The sequence below is a fragment of the Myxocyprinus asiaticus genome, chromosome 14 (assembly GCF_019703515.2).
Source record: "Myxocyprinus asiaticus isolate MX2 ecotype Aquarium Trade chromosome 14, UBuf_Myxa_2, whole genome shotgun sequence".
In the NCBI taxonomy this organism is placed as follows: domain Eukaryota; kingdom Metazoa; phylum Chordata; class Actinopteri; order Cypriniformes; family Catostomidae; genus Myxocyprinus; species Myxocyprinus asiaticus.
In genome coordinates this window covers 42,692,707-42,715,108 of record NC_059357.1, presented here as the reverse complement: position 1 = coordinate 42,715,108, position 22,402 = coordinate 42,692,707, and the positions used below count along the sequence as shown (strand labels likewise).

At 36.5% G+C, this 22,402-nt stretch overlaps 1 protein-coding gene across 4 annotated transcripts in view; it reads left to right on the top strand.

Annotated features, from left to right (window-relative positions):
* The window catches only part of pecam1a (platelet and endothelial cell adhesion molecule 1a), a 35,846-nt gene extending 13,984 nt beyond the window's left edge, over nt 1–21,862 (top strand). Inside the window, exons 5-15 of one of the 4 annotated variants that reach the window (XM_051716413.1) lie at nt 706–966; nt 8,475–8,744; nt 8,867–9,151; nt 12,655–12,936; nt 13,069–13,207; nt 13,318–13,397; nt 16,959–17,012; nt 17,098–17,163; nt 17,656–17,727; nt 20,483–20,544; nt 21,261–21,862. In XM_051716413.1, coding sequence (XP_051572373.1) covers nt 706–966; nt 8,475–8,744; nt 8,867–9,151; nt 12,655–12,936; nt 13,069–13,207; nt 13,318–13,397; nt 16,959–17,012; nt 17,098–17,163; nt 17,656–17,727; nt 20,483–20,544 — 1,571 coding nt within the window. In that variant the 3' untranslated portion in view covers nt 21,261–21,862. Of the gene's footprint in view, nt 1–705; nt 967–8,474; nt 8,745–8,866; nt 9,152–12,654; nt 12,937–13,068; nt 13,208–13,317; nt 13,398–16,958; nt 17,013–17,097; nt 17,164–17,655; nt 17,728–20,482; nt 20,545–21,257 lie in introns of all 4 variants that reach the window. The other 3 variants (XM_051716412.1, XM_051716411.1, XM_051716409.1) reach the window with 3 other exon arrangements.
* Nucleotides 21,863–22,402: the final 540 nt, after the last annotated feature.

Here is a 22,402-nt window from a genome sequence, read left to right as displayed (position 1 = left end):
CTAAACGACTTGCCAAAACTATAGCTTGATAATATTATATCTGTGGAGTGCCGGGGAATGACAGAATTCAAATGATAATGCACCAGTTACAACAAAGAGTCTCCAGTTTCACAAAACAGCATCCAGTACAGTTAAAGGGAAACTAACGACAGTAGATTATGGACTTCTGAAGCAGCAAAACAAGTGGGTATACTATGGGTATACGCAAATATTGATCCTTAGAAGTCGTTATACGCAAACAGCCCTGGGAAAAAAGTAAGCATATACGTGTGTATGGCCCCGACTACACCACTGATGCCCACCTCTTCAGACACTACTACACCACTGCATAAAATTTTAGCTATTAAATTAGCCTTAGCAATACAAAGGAGTCTTTTTATTTAGTTCCATTTTATTTCATAAATGTTAAAAATGTCATTTCCATCAGTGTCATTTTCAGCACAGAATTCTATTAAACATAATACAGAATTTGAGATGTGCTGGAAATCACACTGTGATGTGAATTTTCATGACTTTCAGGAAAAAACGACAAAAAGAAAATATAGCTAGCTTTTTTGTTCTTTTTTTTTTTTTTTGTAGCTAACATTTTATGTAACCTGAAATCTGTTGTTTGTTGTAAAAATCAACCACCGGGACAAAAAGTGTCTTCCGCTGATTATAACATTTTGATGGTTTTCAAGCCTGCTCCTTTTTTTTTTTTTACAGATCTTGAGGTGATCACCCCAAAAATACATATTTCCCCCAAAGCAAATGTTGTTGAGGGTGACCAGGTGCAGATCACATGTCATGTGCAATACCCCTCTGATCTTGAGGTTTTCCTCACCAAAGGCAGCACTGTACTTCATAAATTTCACACAGGCTTCTCACACAACTTTACAGTAAGAGTGGAGGATTCAGGGAAATATGTTTGTAAAGCAGAGAAAGGCAGCGTGCAAAAGATGGCAACCTATTGGCTAAATGTAGCAGGTAACTAATCACAAACACTCACACATCACATCGCATAACATCAGGAGTGTTAAATGAATAGTTCACCCAAAAATGAAAATTCGTTCATCATTTACTCTTCTCATGTCTTTCCAGTCTTTACTTTCTTCTGCTGAACAAATGATTAGATATTTGAAGATATTTTCGGTCCTGCTTTTCAATACAATGGCAGTGAATATTGAGTAAGCTTTCAATCTTCAAAAATGATGCAAAATTTTCATAAAAGCAGTCTATGCGACCTCTGAAGGCATACAATAAGTTTTGGTGAAAACAACCCAATATTTAAATCAATATTCAGTGAAAATTCAAAGAGAAACTTATTTGCTTAACTCGCATATTCACTCGTTCACACTTTTATTATACTTTTGGTATATTTGGCTGAACTATTCCTTTGAGTACAGTGCACTCTCAGAAAAAAAAGGTTATTTGGGGATCTGTATTTAGAACCCTAGGGTTTTTTTACTCAGCTTTACTCAACCCTGTATGCCAAAAATGTTCTATTTACAAATATTTACTGAAAAAATAACCTTTTTTGTACAAAAGGGTTCTTTGGGTTGACAATTGCTTAATGTGTATGTTTGTATGTGTATACATAAATTACATTATTGAAAGTTTTGTTTATAAATAGTTTTGAACACTACACTACATTAATTCTGCATTTGCATTTAATTTCAAATGAAACTTTTACAATGTACTTCTACAGTTTTTGGTTTGATTAGAAAAGGATGAATGACAGATTATCAGATCCAATGTCCTTTCTCTTTTAGAGGACATGTTTATCTTAGTATTAATATACAGTCTATGGTATAGTCTATTCTTGACTCATAATTCAACAAAAGATACAAAAAATGTCTTTATCATAAACAGCAAACAACTTGAGCGTGTAGCGCTGTTTTTTCCCCTGCCGTCTACATAGCGCAAAGGCGCATGAAAGTCGCATGTTCGCAGATGCGCAACTCGCGCGAGTGATCAAAACGCGCGAACATCCTATTTCAAATTTTAACGGTCCAAGAAAGTCGGCTGAGCTTAAAGCTTGAGGGCGACGTTACCCTGGTAAGTAAGAAATATAAATTAATTTGTTGGTTAATTTTATATTATTTTTATTTATTTTGACATAACACCTTGTGATTTATGACTTACACATTTATTTCAGCAAGCACAAAGAATAAATGTCGACAACTTTTTCTTCCAAACCTGCGATATTCTCCGCCAGGAGGTTAGTAAAAGTTTCCACGAGCACATCACAGTATTGAATTGAGCACTGATATAAAGAGATTAATCTCTATTCAACAGTGTGAATATATCAAATGTCCAAAGTCAAAGAGAGGAAGTGATGGAAATGTTTCAATTTCTCAACTTGTGAGTATTTGTTGTTCGTAGTTTTATTGTCACGTAAAACAAATATGATAAGTTTGTATTTTTTTTTTTTATTTTTTTTTTTATTTTTTTTATTTTTTTTTTTTTTTTGAAGATGCCATATTAATTTAAGATGGTTTTTAGCAAAGTCCTTCACTGAACTCAGAGACTTCTGAAGTTCTGGACATCAACATCTATCAGATCCATGAGAAGTGAAAGTCAAAAGGGGACATTTGACTTCAAAACACTGACATAAACAATGTCATAAAAGGTACATATTTTTCTATTATTTCTCATTATTTTGCATTGCATCAAGGTTTTTATGATACTAAATAATAGTTCATTTCTGTTTGCAGTGGCTCTGGAGTGGGCAATTCCATGAAAATGTCAACCATACCATGGAAAAAGGGCGATTTCAATCTTATTTCAATTCATCATGCAGCCTTAATGGGTATTATAATGTAATATATTATGTCTCAGAGGTCAAAGTCTGCAGATTTCAAAGCACTTTGGATGGTTTCTCCTCATAATGTAAGTGCTACTTTCACAACTGTCACGTCCGTAATGAAAACATGTCACGTTCGTAATGCCGGTTTTTCCCCATTTATGTGAAAATGACAATTAATAAAAAATAAATATTACATGTTCTTAGAAGTGAAACCCTTCTACATTCTGTGGCTATTATTATTTCTGGATTGTGCATTTCAATTCACAGAGTTTTTACAAAGTGTGTGGTCTCCCAAAAACGTGTGACCATTTTTGTCACATCCGTAACGCAAGCTCATTTCCCAACTGGAAAAAAACTTGTCTAGACTGAAACTTTTCTGATGTCTGGACTCTATCTGCAGGGGTCTATGATTATACATATAATTTGTTTGATATACTGGTAATGAGTACTATATATATGAAATTAAATTTCACATTTTCACTGCAAATGTCACATCTATAATGTTGGAATTGCCCAGTGCAGCATTAAATGAAGATGGTCAAACAAGTAGATAAAGCACAACACTCCTATTCATGTAAGTTTTAAGATGTAATTTAGAGAGATACCAATTTATTTGTTTTTAATTACTCTGTATACTGCAACAGGTTTATTTTGCAAATCCATCCTCAACCTGATCTTTCATATGGTGTCCAGAGTGCAGAGAGTCGGCATCAAACTGATGACATGGAGATGACTGAAGTGAAGTGAAGTTTAATTTGTTGTTTCCAAAAGACCTCACTCAGTTTGTCAGACCAGTAGCAACAAAATGATTCTGTATCTGCCCCAGTGCTAAAGTTTAACAGCTTTTCATTGGTCAATTGTATTTATTTATTTTTACTTAGTCTTTTACTTGTTTATTAATCTTACTTATGGTTATAATGTTAACTTATAGTTAATGTTAAATGATCTGATATTTATTACTAATTAACTTTTAGCTTATTATTACAAACCTGTGGATTTATTAAGTCAATTCTCATAACTATTGCATTAAGAATTGAGTTAATTATTGCTTGTGTTGTTGTTAATACAAACTATTTAAAAATGCTTTACTCAATGATAATTAAATGTCTTTTATATAGTTATTTCACTTTCTTAGTGATATAGTATATGAACTATTCAGTTTGCATACCCATTAAACATTCTCCTGGTAATAAAACAAAACATAAATTAAAAAACTAAACAAAAATCAAATGTTACGGTTGCATGTTGGGAACCCCTAAAAGGTTCTATATAGAACCTTTCCACCTGGCTCAAAGAACCATTTAGGGTTCTTTTGATATAACCCTTAAAAAGGGTTCTATATAGAACCTTTTAGGGGTTTCAGATATGAAGCGAGTGATGGAACCTTTTCTTCTAAGAGTGTAGGACTGTATACGGAATTCGGAACAGGTTCGTGATGGGACCTGACTAACATTTTTGCAAAATGACATTGTGGTTGATTACATGTATCGCAGCAGTTCCAAGGTGAAATGTCCACTGTGTGGCACAAAAAGCGAGTTACATTTTCTCCTAAACAAAAGATTTTTTTAAGGTTAATGCTTTATCCAGTTTTAAATCAACAAAACTTACCTCCCTAACCTAAACCTTAAACCTAAACCTAACCGACAGTGTCATAAAATGTGAAAAGATACAAAACGCAATTGCTGAGCAACAGTGTCATTGCAACAGTGCTTGTATGACACTTTCGGCTCACGTGTCGACTCGCGTGCCCTTCAGGACTCAATACCCTGGTACTTTACATTGCAAGTGCAAGGTTCTAACATGCTCAATCATACTCGAATAAGCTGGTAAATGTAGTTGTTATGTAATGCAAATGTTAAAATGTATGACCTTACAAGTCATGCGCTATAGTAAAAGTTTTTAAAATCTGCCATTTTACTCATGATTTGTGTGAAAGTGAATAAAAGTCATTGTTGTTGTAGAGCCTCTAGTATTCATTTCACCAGGAAAATGCAGCGATACATACAACAAGTCACTTAAAAATCATTTAGCAAAAATGTAGGTATAGTAGCATGATTCTATGAGAGCAGTTGATGGAATCTGTGCCCAGATATTTCCGCAAGATTCAAACACCCGTCATTCTCAAAGTTTTACACATGTTTTGGCTAAACAGATCATGCTTTCTGCTACCAATAAGAGGGTACTCTAGGCTCTTTAAATTTTACTTATGCATTGTAGGGGAGTAAAATTATCTATTTATTCTAGGGTTAATTTGATTTCTTGTCACTTTTATTGTGCTAACATTGTGGAAAACATTTGTATAAACTGAAGTTACAATTTCTTTTCAAATTTGCCTTTATTTTGAATAATGGTAGTTGTGCATCATAATGCAGCAGTAAAAATGGAATGTCAAATAATCCACGGTGTGCAACAGTTTCTGGCCTCTTTTTTTTCTTTTGAAGTATTTTTCCAAGTATTTTCTCTATTGGGATTTCAACAAATTCTTTACGAAAGTGTTCAAAGCCAAAAACCATAAAGACTATCTCTGAGAGGAGTCACAACATTACAAATTTGATTTGAAACAAAATCATATATTGAAATCCGAAAAAATTTGGGTAGCTCAGCAAGTATTGACGCTGACTACCACCCCTGGAGTCACGAGTTCGAATCCAGGGCATGCTGAGTGTCTCCAGCCAGGTCTCCTAAGCAACCAACTTGGCCTGGTTGCTACAGAGGGTAGAGTCCAGTGGTGAATTCTCAGGGCCAGCAAAGCCTTCTCTGCTGGTCTAACATGCCAAATAAATAAATATTTTTCATCCTTTCATTCTCAATCACTTTTTTGCCTATGTATTTTTAATTGCTTTCCACTCTTAATTAATCTACAAACAAATAGAGAAAAACTAAAAATGTATCCAGTCAGAATTTATTCCTCGATGCTTACAAGCGAAGTGTGACAACTGTTTCACAAATTGCATGCTCGAAGCAGCGCGTGAGTCTGAGCTCCACCCCGTCAGGCCTTCAGAATTTCCACAGAATCCCTCAACAGTGCAAATGAATGAGCAACTAAAGTCAGATTGTCAGATTCATCAGCCAATCAGATTGATTTATTTGTTCTTGGTGGGTGTGATCTTTAGGATATGTCCCGGTTGAGGCCTTCTAGCTGGCCTTGAGTGACGCAATCACGCTTTAAGTGATGTACGTAATTTGAAAGCGAAGCGCGCGAGATCTTGCTGACGAGTCGGCTGTTATCACTGCCGCTAACGCCGTTGAGAAAGAGATCCTTATGGATTTAAAAACACGAGATGTTCTGCATGACCGTGTGATTGCTTAATTTATTAAACAGGAAAGGAGGACTGATTTTCACTTCAAGTAAATTGGGAAATGCTTTTTGCATTGTTATAGCAACATCAGGAGTTTTCTAAGTGTAAATTAGGCTGCTGGAGCATTCAGTGTCAGATCAAGTTTTGAAAAGAAGTGATGCATTCCATTCAACTCGGAAAGTCGGATTTTACAACTTCCTACTAGGAAAAGTGCAATGGAATGCATCTTTAAGTCAGAATTACAACTTGTAGGCTAGTGCAGAAATTCTCAATGAGATGCAGGGGCATGATGTCACACAAACATGTCGATACTCAGGGAGATATACAAAGTAAGTGATAAACATTCACTTTATTAAGTAATATCGATAAATGAGTTAGTTTCCACATTACATGATATTAAAGCTTGTTTAACAAATGCCTGCAGAAACAGGTGTATAAAACATTATAATCTCTTTTGATAATCGTACACCTGAAGCACAAATGCTAGTGCTGCAGCATTGTTTATCAGTTGGGTTGCTAGGAGACAATGAGAGTCAAACCCCTGCTAAGCTAATGGGAGCCTTGCAGTTTTGTTTCCTTAAACGTCATCTTCTGAATATCGGGGAATGGAATGCATTTATGGTCGGAGGTATCAAGTAGGAATATCCCACATCTAACTTGAATGGAACGCAGCATAACCGTGTATCCTAACGAAACGAAATTTATTGCAAGCAACATTTAAATATTAAATATTATTAAATAGATTTTTCCAGGTATTATAGACCTCCTTGGTAGATTTATATGAAAAATTATGATTTTTGAATGTCTGTTCGGGAGACGTTCATTTCACAAAACGGTCATGCTGCAGTTAAAATTAGGCTTGCTTCCGCATTAAGTGTCGTTTCAAGTTCTGGCTTTCGTGTGTGGACGTGTTTTTAAAATGTCAGTTGGTATTACTAGTTAGCTGCGACAATAATGTATGATGCCCAAAAGAATTGGGTGACTTATTCACTGTGAAACTGTGTTTTCTTAATGGCATGAATCACACTGAAGGCCTAGACTTAAAATGCACGGCCCGCCACTGGTAGAGTCACATGGGGTAACCTCCTCGTGGTCGCTATAATGTGGTTCTCGCTCTCAATGGGGCACGTGGTGAGTTGTGTGTGGATGCCGCGGAGAATAGCGTGGGCCTCTACACGCGCTACGTCTCCGTGGTAACGCGCTCAACAAGCCACGTGATAAGATGCGCAGATTGACTGTCTTAGATGGGGAGGCAACTGAGATTCATCCTCCGCCACCTGTGTCACTACGCCACCAGGAGGACTTAGAGCGCGTTGGGAACTGGGCATTCCAAATTGGAGAGAAAAAGCAGAGAAAAAAAAAAAAGATTGTCAAAATATTATAGTACAATTAGAAATTATTGACTAATATTCATTCATTATAAAATACAATATATTTGACTTTTTTTTTAAATATTCATATATATATATATGTGTGTGTGTGTATGTACATTATATATATATGTGTGTGTGTGTGTGTGTGTACAGTATATATATATATATATATATATATATATATATATATATATATATATATATATATATTATTTTTTTTTTTACATTTTTGAGAGTGTAGGTAGAGCAACTTACGTCATTCACAGTGCATCATGGCTGTAGTCGGTTGTTACTGAGCTCTTTTTTAACATGACTTCTCTGATCGTTTTTTTTTTTTTTTCTTGAAATCAAACTTGTGGCTTCTACAGAAGCAGAAATCATTGCTTATGCATTAATAGCTGTGTTTTCATCCACTTATTTTTATGCAAATTTTGGAATATCATATAAAAAATGCAAATAAAATGTCCAAAATGTGCATAAAAAACGTAGAATTTTAATTGAGGTGGATACATTTTTTATTCGATAAGAAAATGATGGAAACACATTTACTGAATAATTTCCTAGAAATCTAATCTAATTAAATCTAATAAATTCTAGCGCAGCTTTATTCGCAAATTTATTCGCTGCTTTATTCGCTAATTTAACGTTGCTGTTTAGGCAAATTGTTTTGTGATATTTGGATTTTTCACATAAATTAAATTCGTAACTTGGATGGATCAATTTCTTTATGGAGAAAATCAATAGGGGTTTTACTTCCAGAACTCGACTGTTGCAATCTATTGCATTTTATTTTTTTATTTGACAGGAAAGATGCATTGTCACCATTGAAACATTATTATTATAGCACATATTTGCACACACTCTTTGGTAATCAAAGTCTAATCAAGTTTTTTTTTTTTTTATCTTAATTTTGTCAGGGATGCTCCATAATCTGATATGCAATATGTAATATAATTTACACAAAATAATATGTACAATATTGAAAAAAAATATATATCCATCTTTACCCCTCAGAGCTGTTCTCGAGGCCCATTTTAAGACTGATACCAGATCAGGTGTTTGAAGGAGAACGCTTCCATCTGAACTGCAGCAGTGCCATAAACTCCACACAAAGGATCAGCAGAGCAGATATAAAGTATGATTTGCTGAAAGAAAATCGGCTTATTGCTTCATTGGCCAGCTACGGAGACACTGCCAGGCTCGCCACCAATGGGAAATACTCCTGCATGGCTGAGGCAAAGGGAATTAACAAGACCAGTTTACCACTCGTTTTTAAAGCGAAAGGTGATGCATTTACGTATACACTTGTTAGAACTGTGAGATTTGTCCGAAGTTTCTGGAAGAACAGAAGACCCGGCCATGCTTTAATATATCCATGCTTCTCTTGTTCATCTTCTCTTTTCCAGTGCCCGTTTCTGCTCCAGTCATTCGTGCTGTTGGTAAGGTGATTGTGGGTCGGTCATTCAAGGTTTTGTGTGAGGCTGAGAATGGAACGCTGCCCATAACCTTCACATTAATGAAAGGACACAGTCCGTTGGCTGATGTGACAGTGGTTGAGGCAGCTGACAAGGCGTTCTTCGATATAACCTACATTAGTTCTCCACAGGAGATCTACAGCTTCAATTGCCAGGCTCATAACCAGGGGCCATCATTAAGTATGGTCAGTGGCCCCCTCAGAGCACCGGTCATAGGTGAGAGGACCACTTACTGTCAACAAATCTATATTTTACTTCTTTACCTTCATACTAAAGGGGATAGTTCACCAAAATTTTTTTAATTCTGCTTGTATGCTGTTATTTTTCAGTGGAACACAAAAGTAAACATTTTTAAAGAATTTTACACAGCTCTTTCCACACAATGGCAGTTCATGGTGTCTGTCAAGGACAAAATGCACCATATAAGTATCATAAGACTAGTCAAAACAATGCATACGCTGTATTTCAAGTCTTCTGATTCCATATGATAGCTAAGACTGATCTCACTGTAAATTCGGCAACAGTAGGTCGAAAATTCTGCTGCTGAAATCGGTCTGTGCTTACCAGATTCGAACCACTGCTCCCAGTGGCCGAAGTTGTGAATGTTGTTGTGAAATGTACACATAGTGACCATTTACAAAGCGAGTTGTATTTTTAGATGTAAATGATGTAATACAGTCAACTGGAATGCATATTTTATAAACCCTACTCCATAACCCAAACCCCAACCCTAAATATAACTGAGTTCAAATGTAATTTTAGAACAAAAATGCAACCTCCGAATCAAACTCTCCATTGTTTATGTGAACACAATTACTTCCTGGTTTTAATGGAACCAGAACCGTCTCAAGGTGTGTCCCACTTAGCATGCTTGGAGTGGATGGAGCGTGGAATGTTAAAAAATGGAGTGTGGAATGTTAGACACTACATGCAATCAGCGCTTGCGGCTTGCCATACGAAGCAGAAGGGTCGGGGTTACCTGGCCGTGATGCTGCCGGTGGATGTGGCACTAGCGAAACTTTTGTGAAGACAGCACCTTACAAATGTGAGTTTCACCCCACGCTGTATGAATATGTGATTAACACAAGCATCAGTGTAGTGAAATGCTTCAAAAGACTTGGAATATAGTGCAAGTTATGTGAACTATTTTTATGGTACTTTTATAGTGTTTTTTGTCCTTTTTGGAGCTTGGCAGAAGTGGTCACTACATGAACTGCAGTTGTATGGAAAAGAGCTGCATTAAGATTCTTCAAAAAAGTCTACTTTTGTGTTTCACAAGAAAAAGTAACAGTATACAGTGCATCCAGAAAGTATTCACAGCGCTTCACTTTTTCCACATTTTGTTACGTTACAGCCTTATTCCAAAATGGATTAAATTCATTATTTTCCTCAAAATTCTACATACAATACCCCATAATGACAACGTGAAAGAAGTTTGTTTGAAATCTTTGCAAATTTATTACAAATAAAAAACAAAAAAAATCACATGTACATAAGTATTCACAGCCTTTGCCATGACACTCAAAATTGAGCTCAGGTGCATCCTGTTTCCACTGATCATCCTTGAGACGTTTCTACAACTTGATTGGAGTCCACCTGTGGTAAATTAAGTTGATTGGACATGCACACACCTGTCTATATAAGGTCCCACAGTTAACAGTGCATATCAGAGCAAGCCATGAAGTCCAAGGAATTGTGTGTAGACCTCCGAGACAGGATTGTATCGAGGCACAGATCTGGGGAAGGGTACAGAAACATTTCTGCAGCATTGAAGGTCCCAATGAGCACAGTGGCCTCCATCATCCATAAATGGAAGAAGTTTGGAACCACCAGGACTCTTCCTAGAGCTGGCCGCCCGGCCAAACTGAGCGATTGGGGGAGAAGGGCCTTAGTCAGGGAGGTGACCAAGAACCCGATGGTCACTCTGACAGAGCTCCAGCATTTCTCTGTGGAGAGAGGAGAACCTTCCAGAAGAGCAACCAGCTCTGCAGCACTCCACCAATCAGGCCAGTATGGTAGAGTGGCCAGATGGAAGCCACTCCTCAGTAAAAGGCACATGACAGCCCGCCTGGAGGACTCTCAGACCATGAGAAACAAAATTCTCTGGTCTGATGAAACAAAGATTGAACTCTTTGGCCTGAATGGCAAGCGTCATGTCTGGAGGAAACCAGGCACTGCTCATCACCTGGCCAATACCATCCCTACAGTGAAGCATGGTGGTGGCAGCATCATGCTGTGGGGATGTTTTTCAGCGGAAGGAACTGGGAGACTAGTCAGGATCGAGGGAGAGATGAATGCAGCAATGTACAGAGACATCCTTGATGAAAACCTGCTCTAGAGCACTCTGGACCTCAGACTGGGGCGAAAGTTCGTCTTCCAACAGGACAACGACCCTTAGCACACAGCCAAGATAACAAAGGAGTGGCTACGGGACAACTCTGTGAATGTCCTTGAGTGGCCCAGCCAGAGCCCAGACTTGAACCCGATTGAACATCTCTGGAGAGATCTGAAAATGGCTGTGTACCGACGCTCCCCATCCAACCTGATGGAGCTTGAGAGGTCCTGCAAAGAAGAATGGGAGAAACTGCCCAAAAATAGATGTGCCAAGCTTGTAGCTTCATACTCAAAAAGACTTGAGGCTGTAATTGGTGCCAAAGGTGCTGCAACAAAGTATTGAGCAAAGGCTGTGAATACTTACAGTATGTACATGTGATTTTTTTTTTCGTTTTTTTTCGTTTTTTATTTTTAATACATTTGCAAAGATTTCAAACAAACTTCTTTCACGTTGTCATTATGGGGTATTGTTTGTAGAATTTTGAGGAAAATAATGAATTTAATCCATTTTGGAATAAGGCTGTAACATAACAAAATGTAGAAAAAGTGAAGCGCTGTGAATACTTTCCGGATGCACTGTATGGGTTTGGAACAAAATTAGGGTGAGTAATGTTCAGAATATTGTTCTTATAGAAATAAACAGACCTTATCTTTGTTTTTAATGGGAATTACAATGAGGCAGTGAGGTATAGACTTACCATCACTTCAATGGCATGCACGGTATAAAGCTGTAAAAAGCTCCTAGGTCACATCCAATTTTATACAACTCATGTTATCTGGAGTTTTTTTGTCTACTGAATGTTCTTGTAAATATGTTTTTTCAATGTTATATCCAAGGATCGATCCAAAAACACTTTAAACTGCAGTACAACCCATTGAAGAGACTGTAAGTCTATCCTTCACAGCCTCGTTGTCATTCCCATACAAGGATAGCACTGCTGTCAATATGGCCCTTTTGCTTATGTTGCTGCTATTTCTGGATGAATCAGAAGTGTGCGTTGCCATTTTTAGACACTCAAAAGTCAGAATCATTGCCTGACTTTTATATCTGATACCATCTTTCGTGACTGAAACTTTCAGTTGTATCAAATTCATTCTGTTGCTGTTCTGCACATCTTAAGGAAGCTAAAATAGGAAATAATGACATGATAATGTCATTAATGATGAAAATTTGATTAGATGAGCAATGTGAAAATAAAAAAATCCAATATAAAGGAGAATCTCACAAAACCTGTCAAGAACAGGTTCGGGTCAAATTGTACCACAAAATAAGAAAATGCCTGTTGTTTGGAACATGGTGGTGGATATATAATGACAGAATTTTAAATTTTGGTTGAACTGTTCTTTTACATTTCTTGATAATGTCTCTGGTATGTCTTTATCAGTACCCGTCTCCAAGCCAGTCCTTATGGTGGAGCCGAAGGGATTTACTGTCACAGAGGGGTCAGATCTGGTCCTCATCTGTAGTGTACAGCAGGGCACTGACCCCATCACCTTCACCTGGTATCATTATGGGGATGTGATCCCATTCTCCACCCAAGAAGTCAGACATTCACAAGGTACACATGTCGTCAAGGCCATCAAACGAGACCAAAGAGGCAGCTATTACTGTGAGGCGTCCAATCACGCAATTGACACCAGGAGGAGTCTTCCAGTAACTATTGCGGGTACATTCGTGAATAACACACCAACATTTACAGATTAATCCTGTTCACACATGATTGTGCTAATTAATTAAGACAACTTCTCTTTACTGTGATATCAGTGTTCTCTTTGCTAATGTTTTTGGTTCTTTGTAGTCAGTTTAGCCATTTGGAAGAAGGCTCTTATTGGAGTTTTCTGTATCTTGCTTTTGGTGGCGATCGTCATAGTTCTGACAGTCTTTTTCAAGAAAATGTCAAACCCACGCAGAAAAAAGCAAGCAACTGAGTTATCAGTGTAAGCTGTTCCTTACTATTTATCACCTATATCATGTCTGTAATCATCTACTATTTTTGAATGTTTAGATTAAACTCTTCTTTGTGTGTGGAAAATGCTTTCTTTTTCAGAAAACCTTCAAGGCCTAAATCAGGTGACCCCATGAGAATGAGCCTTACTCTTGACATTGACGACAACACTGCTCTCAATGGTGACAAATTTCCTTATACAACATCATTATATAGCCAAACCCTGCTGATGTGTTTTAATTCTTGAATGTACCTTTAGTTTGTCTAGAGTGTACTTGGTTTAGTGGTGCACCTAGTAATTAGGACTAGGAGTATTGAATTTTGTTTTTAAAATAACTAATTACATAGTTTACATGATGCTGTCAACACATTCTTTTTCTGAGACACACCTTTTTTCACTCTGCTCAGTTCTGTTAGGTTAGGTTAGGTTGGATTGGGTTAGATCAGAGGTGGGTAGTAACGTGCTACATTTACTCCGTTACATTTACTTGAGTAACTTTTTTTGGGGGAAAATTACTTTTAGAGTAGGTTTAAAAATGGGTACTTCTTACTCTCACTCAAGTAAATTTCTAATGATTTTTTTTACTTTAACTTATTTACAATGGCCGGCGTTCCTGTCGTTACATTACTGGGTTTAATTTAATTAATGTGTAATTTATTGAGAGATTATTGAATGGGACTTTTCACACAGCTGCGCGTGCTGAGCCAGTGTCACAGACTGTCACTCAAGTCATTAGTGCTGCAGCATCAAACTCTTCAAAGTGAAACACTTTCTTCACTCCGCACAGTGAAATAAAGAATAGTTTCGTCATGCACTGCCTTCATTTAACACCAAGACAAGCTGATATTTCAAGATTAAAATCACAGCTCCAACTTAAGGCAGCATGCTGAGGTAAGTTTTGACTCTAATCCTAATGCGGGCTTTTCTGTGTGAATGTGTTGGTAATTTTCAGGGAGATTCTGTAACTGGGCTCTTATGACATCAGTTTTTAAGTGTACATTTTTAAATCAGTGCAGCAACATATCAGTGCACTTTGTCCCGCGTCCCGCATGTAATGAGCAGTATTTATGAATTTGCCCCGCGCCCTCACGGGGGTACTGGGAACTATCGCAGCTACTTCAGTCGGATTAACTATAAATCCAAGTAAACATCCAAGTTAAGTGTAAATGCCTTAGCTCTGCTGCTCGCATGATTGACAACTGGAGTGCGAACAGACAGCATTTCTGCGCGAGCACAGCGAGGTGCGCGGGGCGCGTGCGTGAGAGATGTGCGCGTGCGAGACGATCGTATGGCGAAGAGAGTGGCCGTGTTCGAAATCGTTCACTCCTTCACTATTTCCTATATAGTGAATGGCAGTTAGTGCATTCTATCTCAGCAGTGAGTGAACGAAATGAGTGAGCGAATTCAGATGCTGACATATACACAAAGCGTTAGAGCTCTGGGGCTGTCGCAGAAACAACATCACATATGAACTTTTACAGTGCTTGGGCCTTACTTGTTACTCATATGAAATAATATATTAATACAATAAATCATCATTTTGTTTGTCATTTTTAATATATACTGTGTGTTAATATAAAGAGTAATACAAAGTTTTGATCAAATAAAATGTATCTGTATGTTTTGTCTCTAGTAATGATTTGTCAAAAAGTAATTTTAATACATTCAGCAAGAAAGAAAATATTGCAGGAGTGAAGGAAGCAGTAAACTCCTAGCTCGTATGTCTTGCCCGTGGTGGATTGTGGGCAATTAACCGTCGACAAGTGTACATCAAATGTACACTTGAAATTAGAGTGCATTGTGGGTAATAATGAGTGAACAAAAGTAGGGAACGAGTGGCTCACTCAGAATTCAGACAATCCTACAAAATGGCACTCGAAATAGTGCATTATATAGTGGATAGGGGGCGGTTTCAGACACAGCAAGTTTTCCACGACTGGGGTTGGTGCCCTATGTAGGCTGCGTACTCTGCATTTAGAGAGCGGCAGTACTGCTGTATAGAACTAATGATCTAAATACTTATGACACTGAAAACTGTAACTACACTGAAATAAGAATCCACGCAGGACTTTAAAAGCTATGAAAAAGCAAAAGAAGGAATTAATAAAGCATGATCTTGCTTTGGTTTATATTTCAGCATTATATATAATGTCTTTTGTGGGACATTTTCATGTTTTCACCATAATAATTACTAGAAATGTTTCCAAACCTCTCTTCTTATTGACAAATTCATCCAGATCTGACAAGAGCCCTTAAAGGGATAGTTCACCCAAAAATTAAAATTCTTATTATTTACTCATCCTCATGCCACACCATATGTGTATTACTTTTTTCATCTGCTGAACTCAAATGAAGATTTTTAGAAGAATTTCTCAGCTCAGTAAGGACCATACAATGCAAGTGAACGGGTGGCAACATTTTAAAGCTAAACAAAATCAGCATAAAAGTAATCCATAAGACTCCAGTGGTTAAATCAATATCTTCAGAAGCAATGTGATAGGTGTGGATGAGAAACAGAGAAACAGATCACCTTCACATTCTTCTTCTTGTGTTTTTGGTGATTCACATTCTCTGCATATCACCCCTGCTGTCTAGCAAAAATTGACAAATATTGATCTGTTTCTCACCCACACCTATCATATCACTTCAGAAGATATGGATTTAACTACTGGAGTCTTATGGATTACTTTTATGCTGCCTTTATGTGCTTTTTGGAGCATCAAAATTTTGGCCAACATAGCTAAAATATTCTTCTAAAAATCGTAATTTGTATTCTGCAGAAGAAAGGAAGTCATGCACATCTGGGATGGTATGAGGGTGAGTAAATGATGAGAGAATTTTCATTTTTGGGTGAACTATCCCTTTAAAGTGATAGCTCAGCCATAATTTAATATTCTGTCATAATTTCCCTACCAAGGACAGAATGTTAGGGACTGACAGTCTCTCTCACCATTCACTTTCAAAATTTGGAGAAAAAAAAAATTCACTGAAAGTAAATAGTGACTCAGGCAAACATTCTGTCTAATATCTACTTCATTTTGCATGAAAGAAAGAAAGTCATACGGGTTTGGAACAACATGATGGTGAAAGATGACAGAATTTCCATTAATAATAATACTAATTCTGTAATACATGTTGAATGTGTATTATGTAATGGAATATAGGGGAGTTAACGTCTATTATGTCATTTGTGAAAGTAACGAGTTACTCACTACTTGAGTACTCTTTTAATTGGATACTTTCTTACTCTTACTCAAGTAATTATTTATGTTAGTACTTTTACTTCTACTTGAGTAATTTTTTTTTTTTAAAGTAATTGTACTTTTACTTGAGTACAATTTTGGGCTACTCTACCCACCTCTGGGTTAGATTAGGTTTTGTTAGGTTGTGTTAGGTTAGGTTAGGTTAGGTTAGGTTAAGTTGCGTTGGTTTGGTTTGGATTAGATTAGATTAGGTTTGGTTGCATTGTGCTGTGTTAGGATAGATTAGGTTCCATTGGCTTTGGTTAGGTCAGGTTTTGTTAGGTTAGGTCAGTTTTGATCCGGTTAGGTTATGTTGTGTTATGTTAGATTAGGTTAGTTTGGGTTTGGTTGGTTTAGGTTAGGCTTGGTTTTATCAATTTTAAATTCGCTTTTGCACTTGCACTGAATGCTGAACTCTCCCTTTTGGATAAATAACAAGCACACCACACTGAATGTCAGGTAGCTGATGGTAGTTGTTTATATTTGTTTCTGATTCACAGGAACTCCATGTGTGATGGGCAGGAATGTCTGGAGTGAAAATGTATCTGGTTCAGGTATGTGCAAAACATTATTTAAACAGGGATATGTGTCTGTAGTGTGAGTTCACCTGATGACATGCTGTGCCTGGTTTTAAACTAGAATCTGATGATCAAAGTAAGGAGGACTCTGAGCTGGTTCACCCACAGGAAATGGATCCGAGCAAAGGTGAGTTACAAGAATTCCAATGGTCTTTAAAGGTCAATAAATCCTGCAAAAGGAAATAATTACGAAAATCTGTCAGTCATTCCTGGAAAAAGACATGATACTAAAACAGTTTGGGGATCATTGGACACCAGACTTGCATTTACAAAAGGAAGTAGCACTGCTTGCAAGGCAGCAAATGATTTTTAAAGGAATAGTTACCCCAAAAATGAAAACTCTCTCATCATTTATGCACTGTCATGCCATAAGGTTTTGGATTTTGGTTCTGTGTAAGTGAAATACTGCATCAGAGCCGCTTTGCTGTTGTCATGACACTCAGAAAATGTCTTCTTTTCTGTCGGCTATGCTTGAAATAAACACAAAATGCAGGTTCTGTGCCACTTTTTGCAATGTAACATGGCAAAGATGGTTCAATAGACAGAAAAGACCAATCACAATTTAGTATGCAGAGTAGCTGATGCTTATAGAATATATGATTGTCCATATTTCTTTTAGAAGTCCTGATGAAGAAAGCTATGGAGTATGAAAACAGTGTCCAGTATACAGAGGTCCAGGTGTCCACACAAGGTGAGCTTAACTTTTTGAATCACGCACATTCAAGCACGTCAGCCAATCAAAACCCTCCCCTCCAAGCATGGTAGTAACAGGCAGTAAAAACGCCAGCTGGTGTAAACACATCGACATTGTTAATAAACGTGTGGAGTTTTCATCATGGCTGAGACGCCAGCTGTCTATTTCCTGCTCTGTGGGAATGAGCTTCCTGTTTTCATAATGGGCCCAGGAGCCTTATGTTCCTTAGCCCAAACAACACAGAACGTCGCCCATTGTTTCCTCAGTGCAAATAAACACTCCATAGCCCCTTTTGCCCTGTTGATTAATGGCAAGACTTTTTGCTAATCATTGTGGTATGTGTGTGAAACAATAGTGCAACACAGAGGACGTCACACTGTAATGGGTTTTGGCATAGCCACATATTACGAAACAATAGCTGCATCTGCAGGGAAATAGATTACTTATACAGGCATGTTAGGATGGCATTAATGCGATAAGCCAAAGGCAGGCACTCCTGTTCCTTGGGAGTTGATTGGATTGGTTCAGGAATTTGGGCTTTGGTAGAGCCGGGCGGTATAATGGCATATACAGAAAAACGGTAGATATGTGTCAACCAGTAGAGACTCTGCTATACCACGCTATATCCGCTGTGTAACTAAAAAACAAATCCAACTCTAAGCTGAAAACTGTAGCATACTCTGCAAAGTTTGTCATAGATGTGTGTTAAGTATAAACAGCTTTATTGCTAAAAGTAAGCTGTGTCACAATTTCATGGGTGACACTTTACATTCATGTTCCCTTTGTTAAGGGTTTATAAAGGGGTTCATTAATGATTAATTAGTCATTTACAAGTGCATTATAAATCATCGATATGCAGTTATAACAACATGAATAAAATGGCAACTTTCATGCAGTACTTGCCTAATAGTGAGCATTTTAACTTACATGCCATAAATGCTTAATAAATACACTTATTCATACTTATATTTATCAAAAACATAAAATTATTTATGTCACAAATCTATAAAATAGACTATTATAGTGAGTTTAAAAGAAGGAATAATGTCAGTTTTCTGCAGTCCGCTTTGTGTTTATATTCATTACTGTAATATCGTGACTTGTGTTGTCACTTTCCTTTTCACGTTGATGTCAAAAAATGGTAGTAGTGCTAAGTTGAATAAGTGTTATTAAGCTTTTATAATGTCTGAGATAAATGGCTCACTATTTAGCAGTTATTTCATGAAAGTCACCCTTTTTACGCATGTTGTTATAACCGCATATGAATGATTTATAATGCATCTGTAATTTAAATGACTTGTTAGTCATAAATGAACTCCTTTATAAACCCTTAACAAAGGAAACATTAATCTTAAGTGTTACCATTTAGTGCATTAAGATAGGATTCAGCTCGCAGGAATGCATATCAGCTGTTTTACAATACTTTGAATGGGCTCATCCAATCATATATAAAGTTTTACTCTTTTGAGTTTTTTGTTTTTAACTGAGTTGTTATTTAGAGTTGGAACTATATGTTGTATTATATTAGTTTTGCTGTTTGAGATGTTTTTATAACTGAAGTGTTACACAATGTGAAACTGTTTTAGACTTATCGTTAATTTGTTCTGAATAATCATATCTTTTGGTTTGTGTCCATCAAGTTCCAAATAAAAATAGAAAATAATCTAATGAGATGAAGTCACTTTCATTTGTGAAGTATGTTATTGACTAGATTAGCTTTCAAATTGTCCTTACTACATGGTTATGTTACACATAAAACATTTTTGCAGGGTTGTGGACTCAAGTCGCATGACTTGAACTTGACTTGGACTCGAGTCACAAATTTAATGACTTGCGACTCAACATAATCAAAGAAGACTTTCGACTTGACCAAGACTTTGACAACAATGACTTGCAACTTGACTTGGACTTGAGCCCTCTGACTTGGAAAGACTTTACACCTTATAAAACCAAAGATCAGAGTTGTACATTCAAAAATGTGCAGCAAACCAACGATTAATTTCCCCAATAAACAAAAGGATTGCAAAATGTAGAACCTGTGGTTCAAAAATTAAAGACGCTTCATCAACAACATCCAATTTTTTGAGGCATCTGAAAACCTAAATAACTGTTACACGTCAGGTATGGTTCAGTAGCATTTAACTTATCTTGTTAGTTGGGTTAGCTAGCAACTACAGTTTTGGCATGAATTATTTTGAATGCCTCATTGCTGAAACCAGCTAAAAGATGCACTGTGGACCAACGGTTGCCACCCGTCCTGTAAAATACAGGATTTGTCCCGTATATAAGCTGGTCAGATGTGTTACGGCGAAATCGTTCCAGATCGTTAATTTAACATTAAGTAGGAAATTTTGCCTATGGTGGTTAAGGGGTCGTCTGAAAAGTCCACCCACTGTGCTAAAATGTGCTGATGCTCTAGTCTAGAGGGTGTGGTAAGGGACCGTCTAAAAAGTCCAAACATCGTGCTAAAACATGCTAATACTGTGGAGGGTGTAATTACTATAGTAATTAGTACTCTGACACTAATTTGGGCAAAGAGCACTAATGACTTGTTTAAGACTTGACTCAGACTTGCCTGTCTTGACTTGGGACTTACTTGCAAAGACTTGAGACTTGTATCTTGAAAACAATGACTTGGTCCCACCTCTGCATTTTTGATCATATCACCCACAGCTGAGATGAAGTAGCTATTAAATATTTATGACTTTTCCACTAAAGCTGTGTTGTGACTCTGGATGTTTTGTTTTTATAGGAGTTTTGGAGCAGACAGAGGGCGTAAGTGACGCACACACAGACACACAAGTCCAAATGTAGGTATGTTCAATAGTTTCACCACAGGGAGGCCCTCTGCTGGAAGAAATATGTACTACTGTCAGAAGAAAACTGATATCTCAGTGGGTGAATCTCACAAAGCCTGTCAAATAATTGTCATATTTCAAACAAATAAGACATTTTACATGAAGAAAATGTCTTTAATTAGAACCATTAAGATTGTTTGCATTGTGACATTGTCAGGACAGTTAGGCACGTTTAGCCCTCAATTCTAATTAAATTCATAACATTTCTCTTTTACTATTCCCATTGTTTTCAAAGGATGAAATTATAACATTTAAAAAAAATACAAAATGTACATTTCTATCTTTTATTATTCCCGTTATTATTAATGATGATTCTCATAACTGTAATAACAGTCATTAAATCACAATACAGTAACTGGAATTGGTGGGAGGTTACTTAATTGTCATGGAAATTAATTGTCATGGAAATTATGTCACAATGGAAAAAAATCTTAATGGTCCTAAAAATGGTCTTAATGGTCTTTGTGTTCTTGACAGATTTTGTAAGATTCTCTCCAGTGCATGACAACACAAAAACAAAAGCTCCATGATATAGTATATAGTCCACTTTGACATTTTTATATTAGTTAGGACAGCCAGGTTATTTTTATCCAAGATCTACATACATTTTATGTACAAATTGACTCTGAAAGTTGATCAGTGCAGGTTGATTGTGTGTCTGTCTCTCAGCAGGCAGCTCTGGAGTATGTACAACTCAGCAACAGTGAACAAGAACCTGCGTAGAGAACACATCACTGTCCCTATATGCTTACTGTATCTACTGCAACCTATTTATTTAGCTTCTCCTCCACCTGAAGCTGATTTTCAATGAGGATGATTTGGCAAATTTCACTTTTTTATATTATTGTTATTACTTTGTGGCTAGGTTTTTTTTTTTTACTTAAGTGTTTTTAAGTGTGTTGTGATGGTTATCTATCAGAGATTAAAATTAGAGAAATCAAATTAAGGATTTTGCTGTCTCTTTTTTTTTTTTTTTTCTCTCTCTCTCTCTCTCTCTCTCTCCCTTTGGTGATTTTTCAAAAGGTTTTGCTTCCAGAAAATGAGGGAGCCACTGAACCACTGGAAAAAGGAAGTCTTTAAATGAGGTGTGGTGAGCAGGCAAAAACTTAAAAGAGAGAGGGACAAAAATAGAGAGAGAGAGAGAGAGAGAGAGAGAGAGGACAGTTGAGTTCTGTTCTTTCTGGGTCATTTTTCACCCCAAAATCAAAAGAAAAAGAAATAAGTAGTAAGAAATAATGTAAGAAATACTGAAAAATAAAGACTAAATAAATAAATTTGTTGTATTATTTTAAGACAAGAATATTTGCATTGTGAAATTATTTTCCTGACACATTTTTCATTTCTAAATACAAAATCATTCTCAATTTATTTTATTTATACATCATATTTGCTGCAGTTCTTTTAATTAATGCAGATTTAAATGAAAAAAGTTTCATAGTCATGAAATTATAATGAGAATAACATCGAAAAAACTCGAAATAAAATGTCTAGATTCATGAAAATAATGTCACAAAAATAATCTAACTGGTCCCAAAAATAGGCTTTCTTAAAATTTTTATCCATATTTTTTCTTCCACATTTATATATATTTTTTCACTTTTATATATTTTATTTCATGTAAAACTAATAATTTTTTATTATTTCCATTACTTTTTATTATAATTTTTCTTATTATGTTTTTGTGAGATTCACTCATACAATAGTGACTGAATAATAGGGGTCAAATTGCACTGCTGTAAAAAAAATCCAAAAAAGGATCAAAGGCCCTGCATAACATTTGAAATAGAGTGTTGAAATGGCTTAGAGAAAAAGGC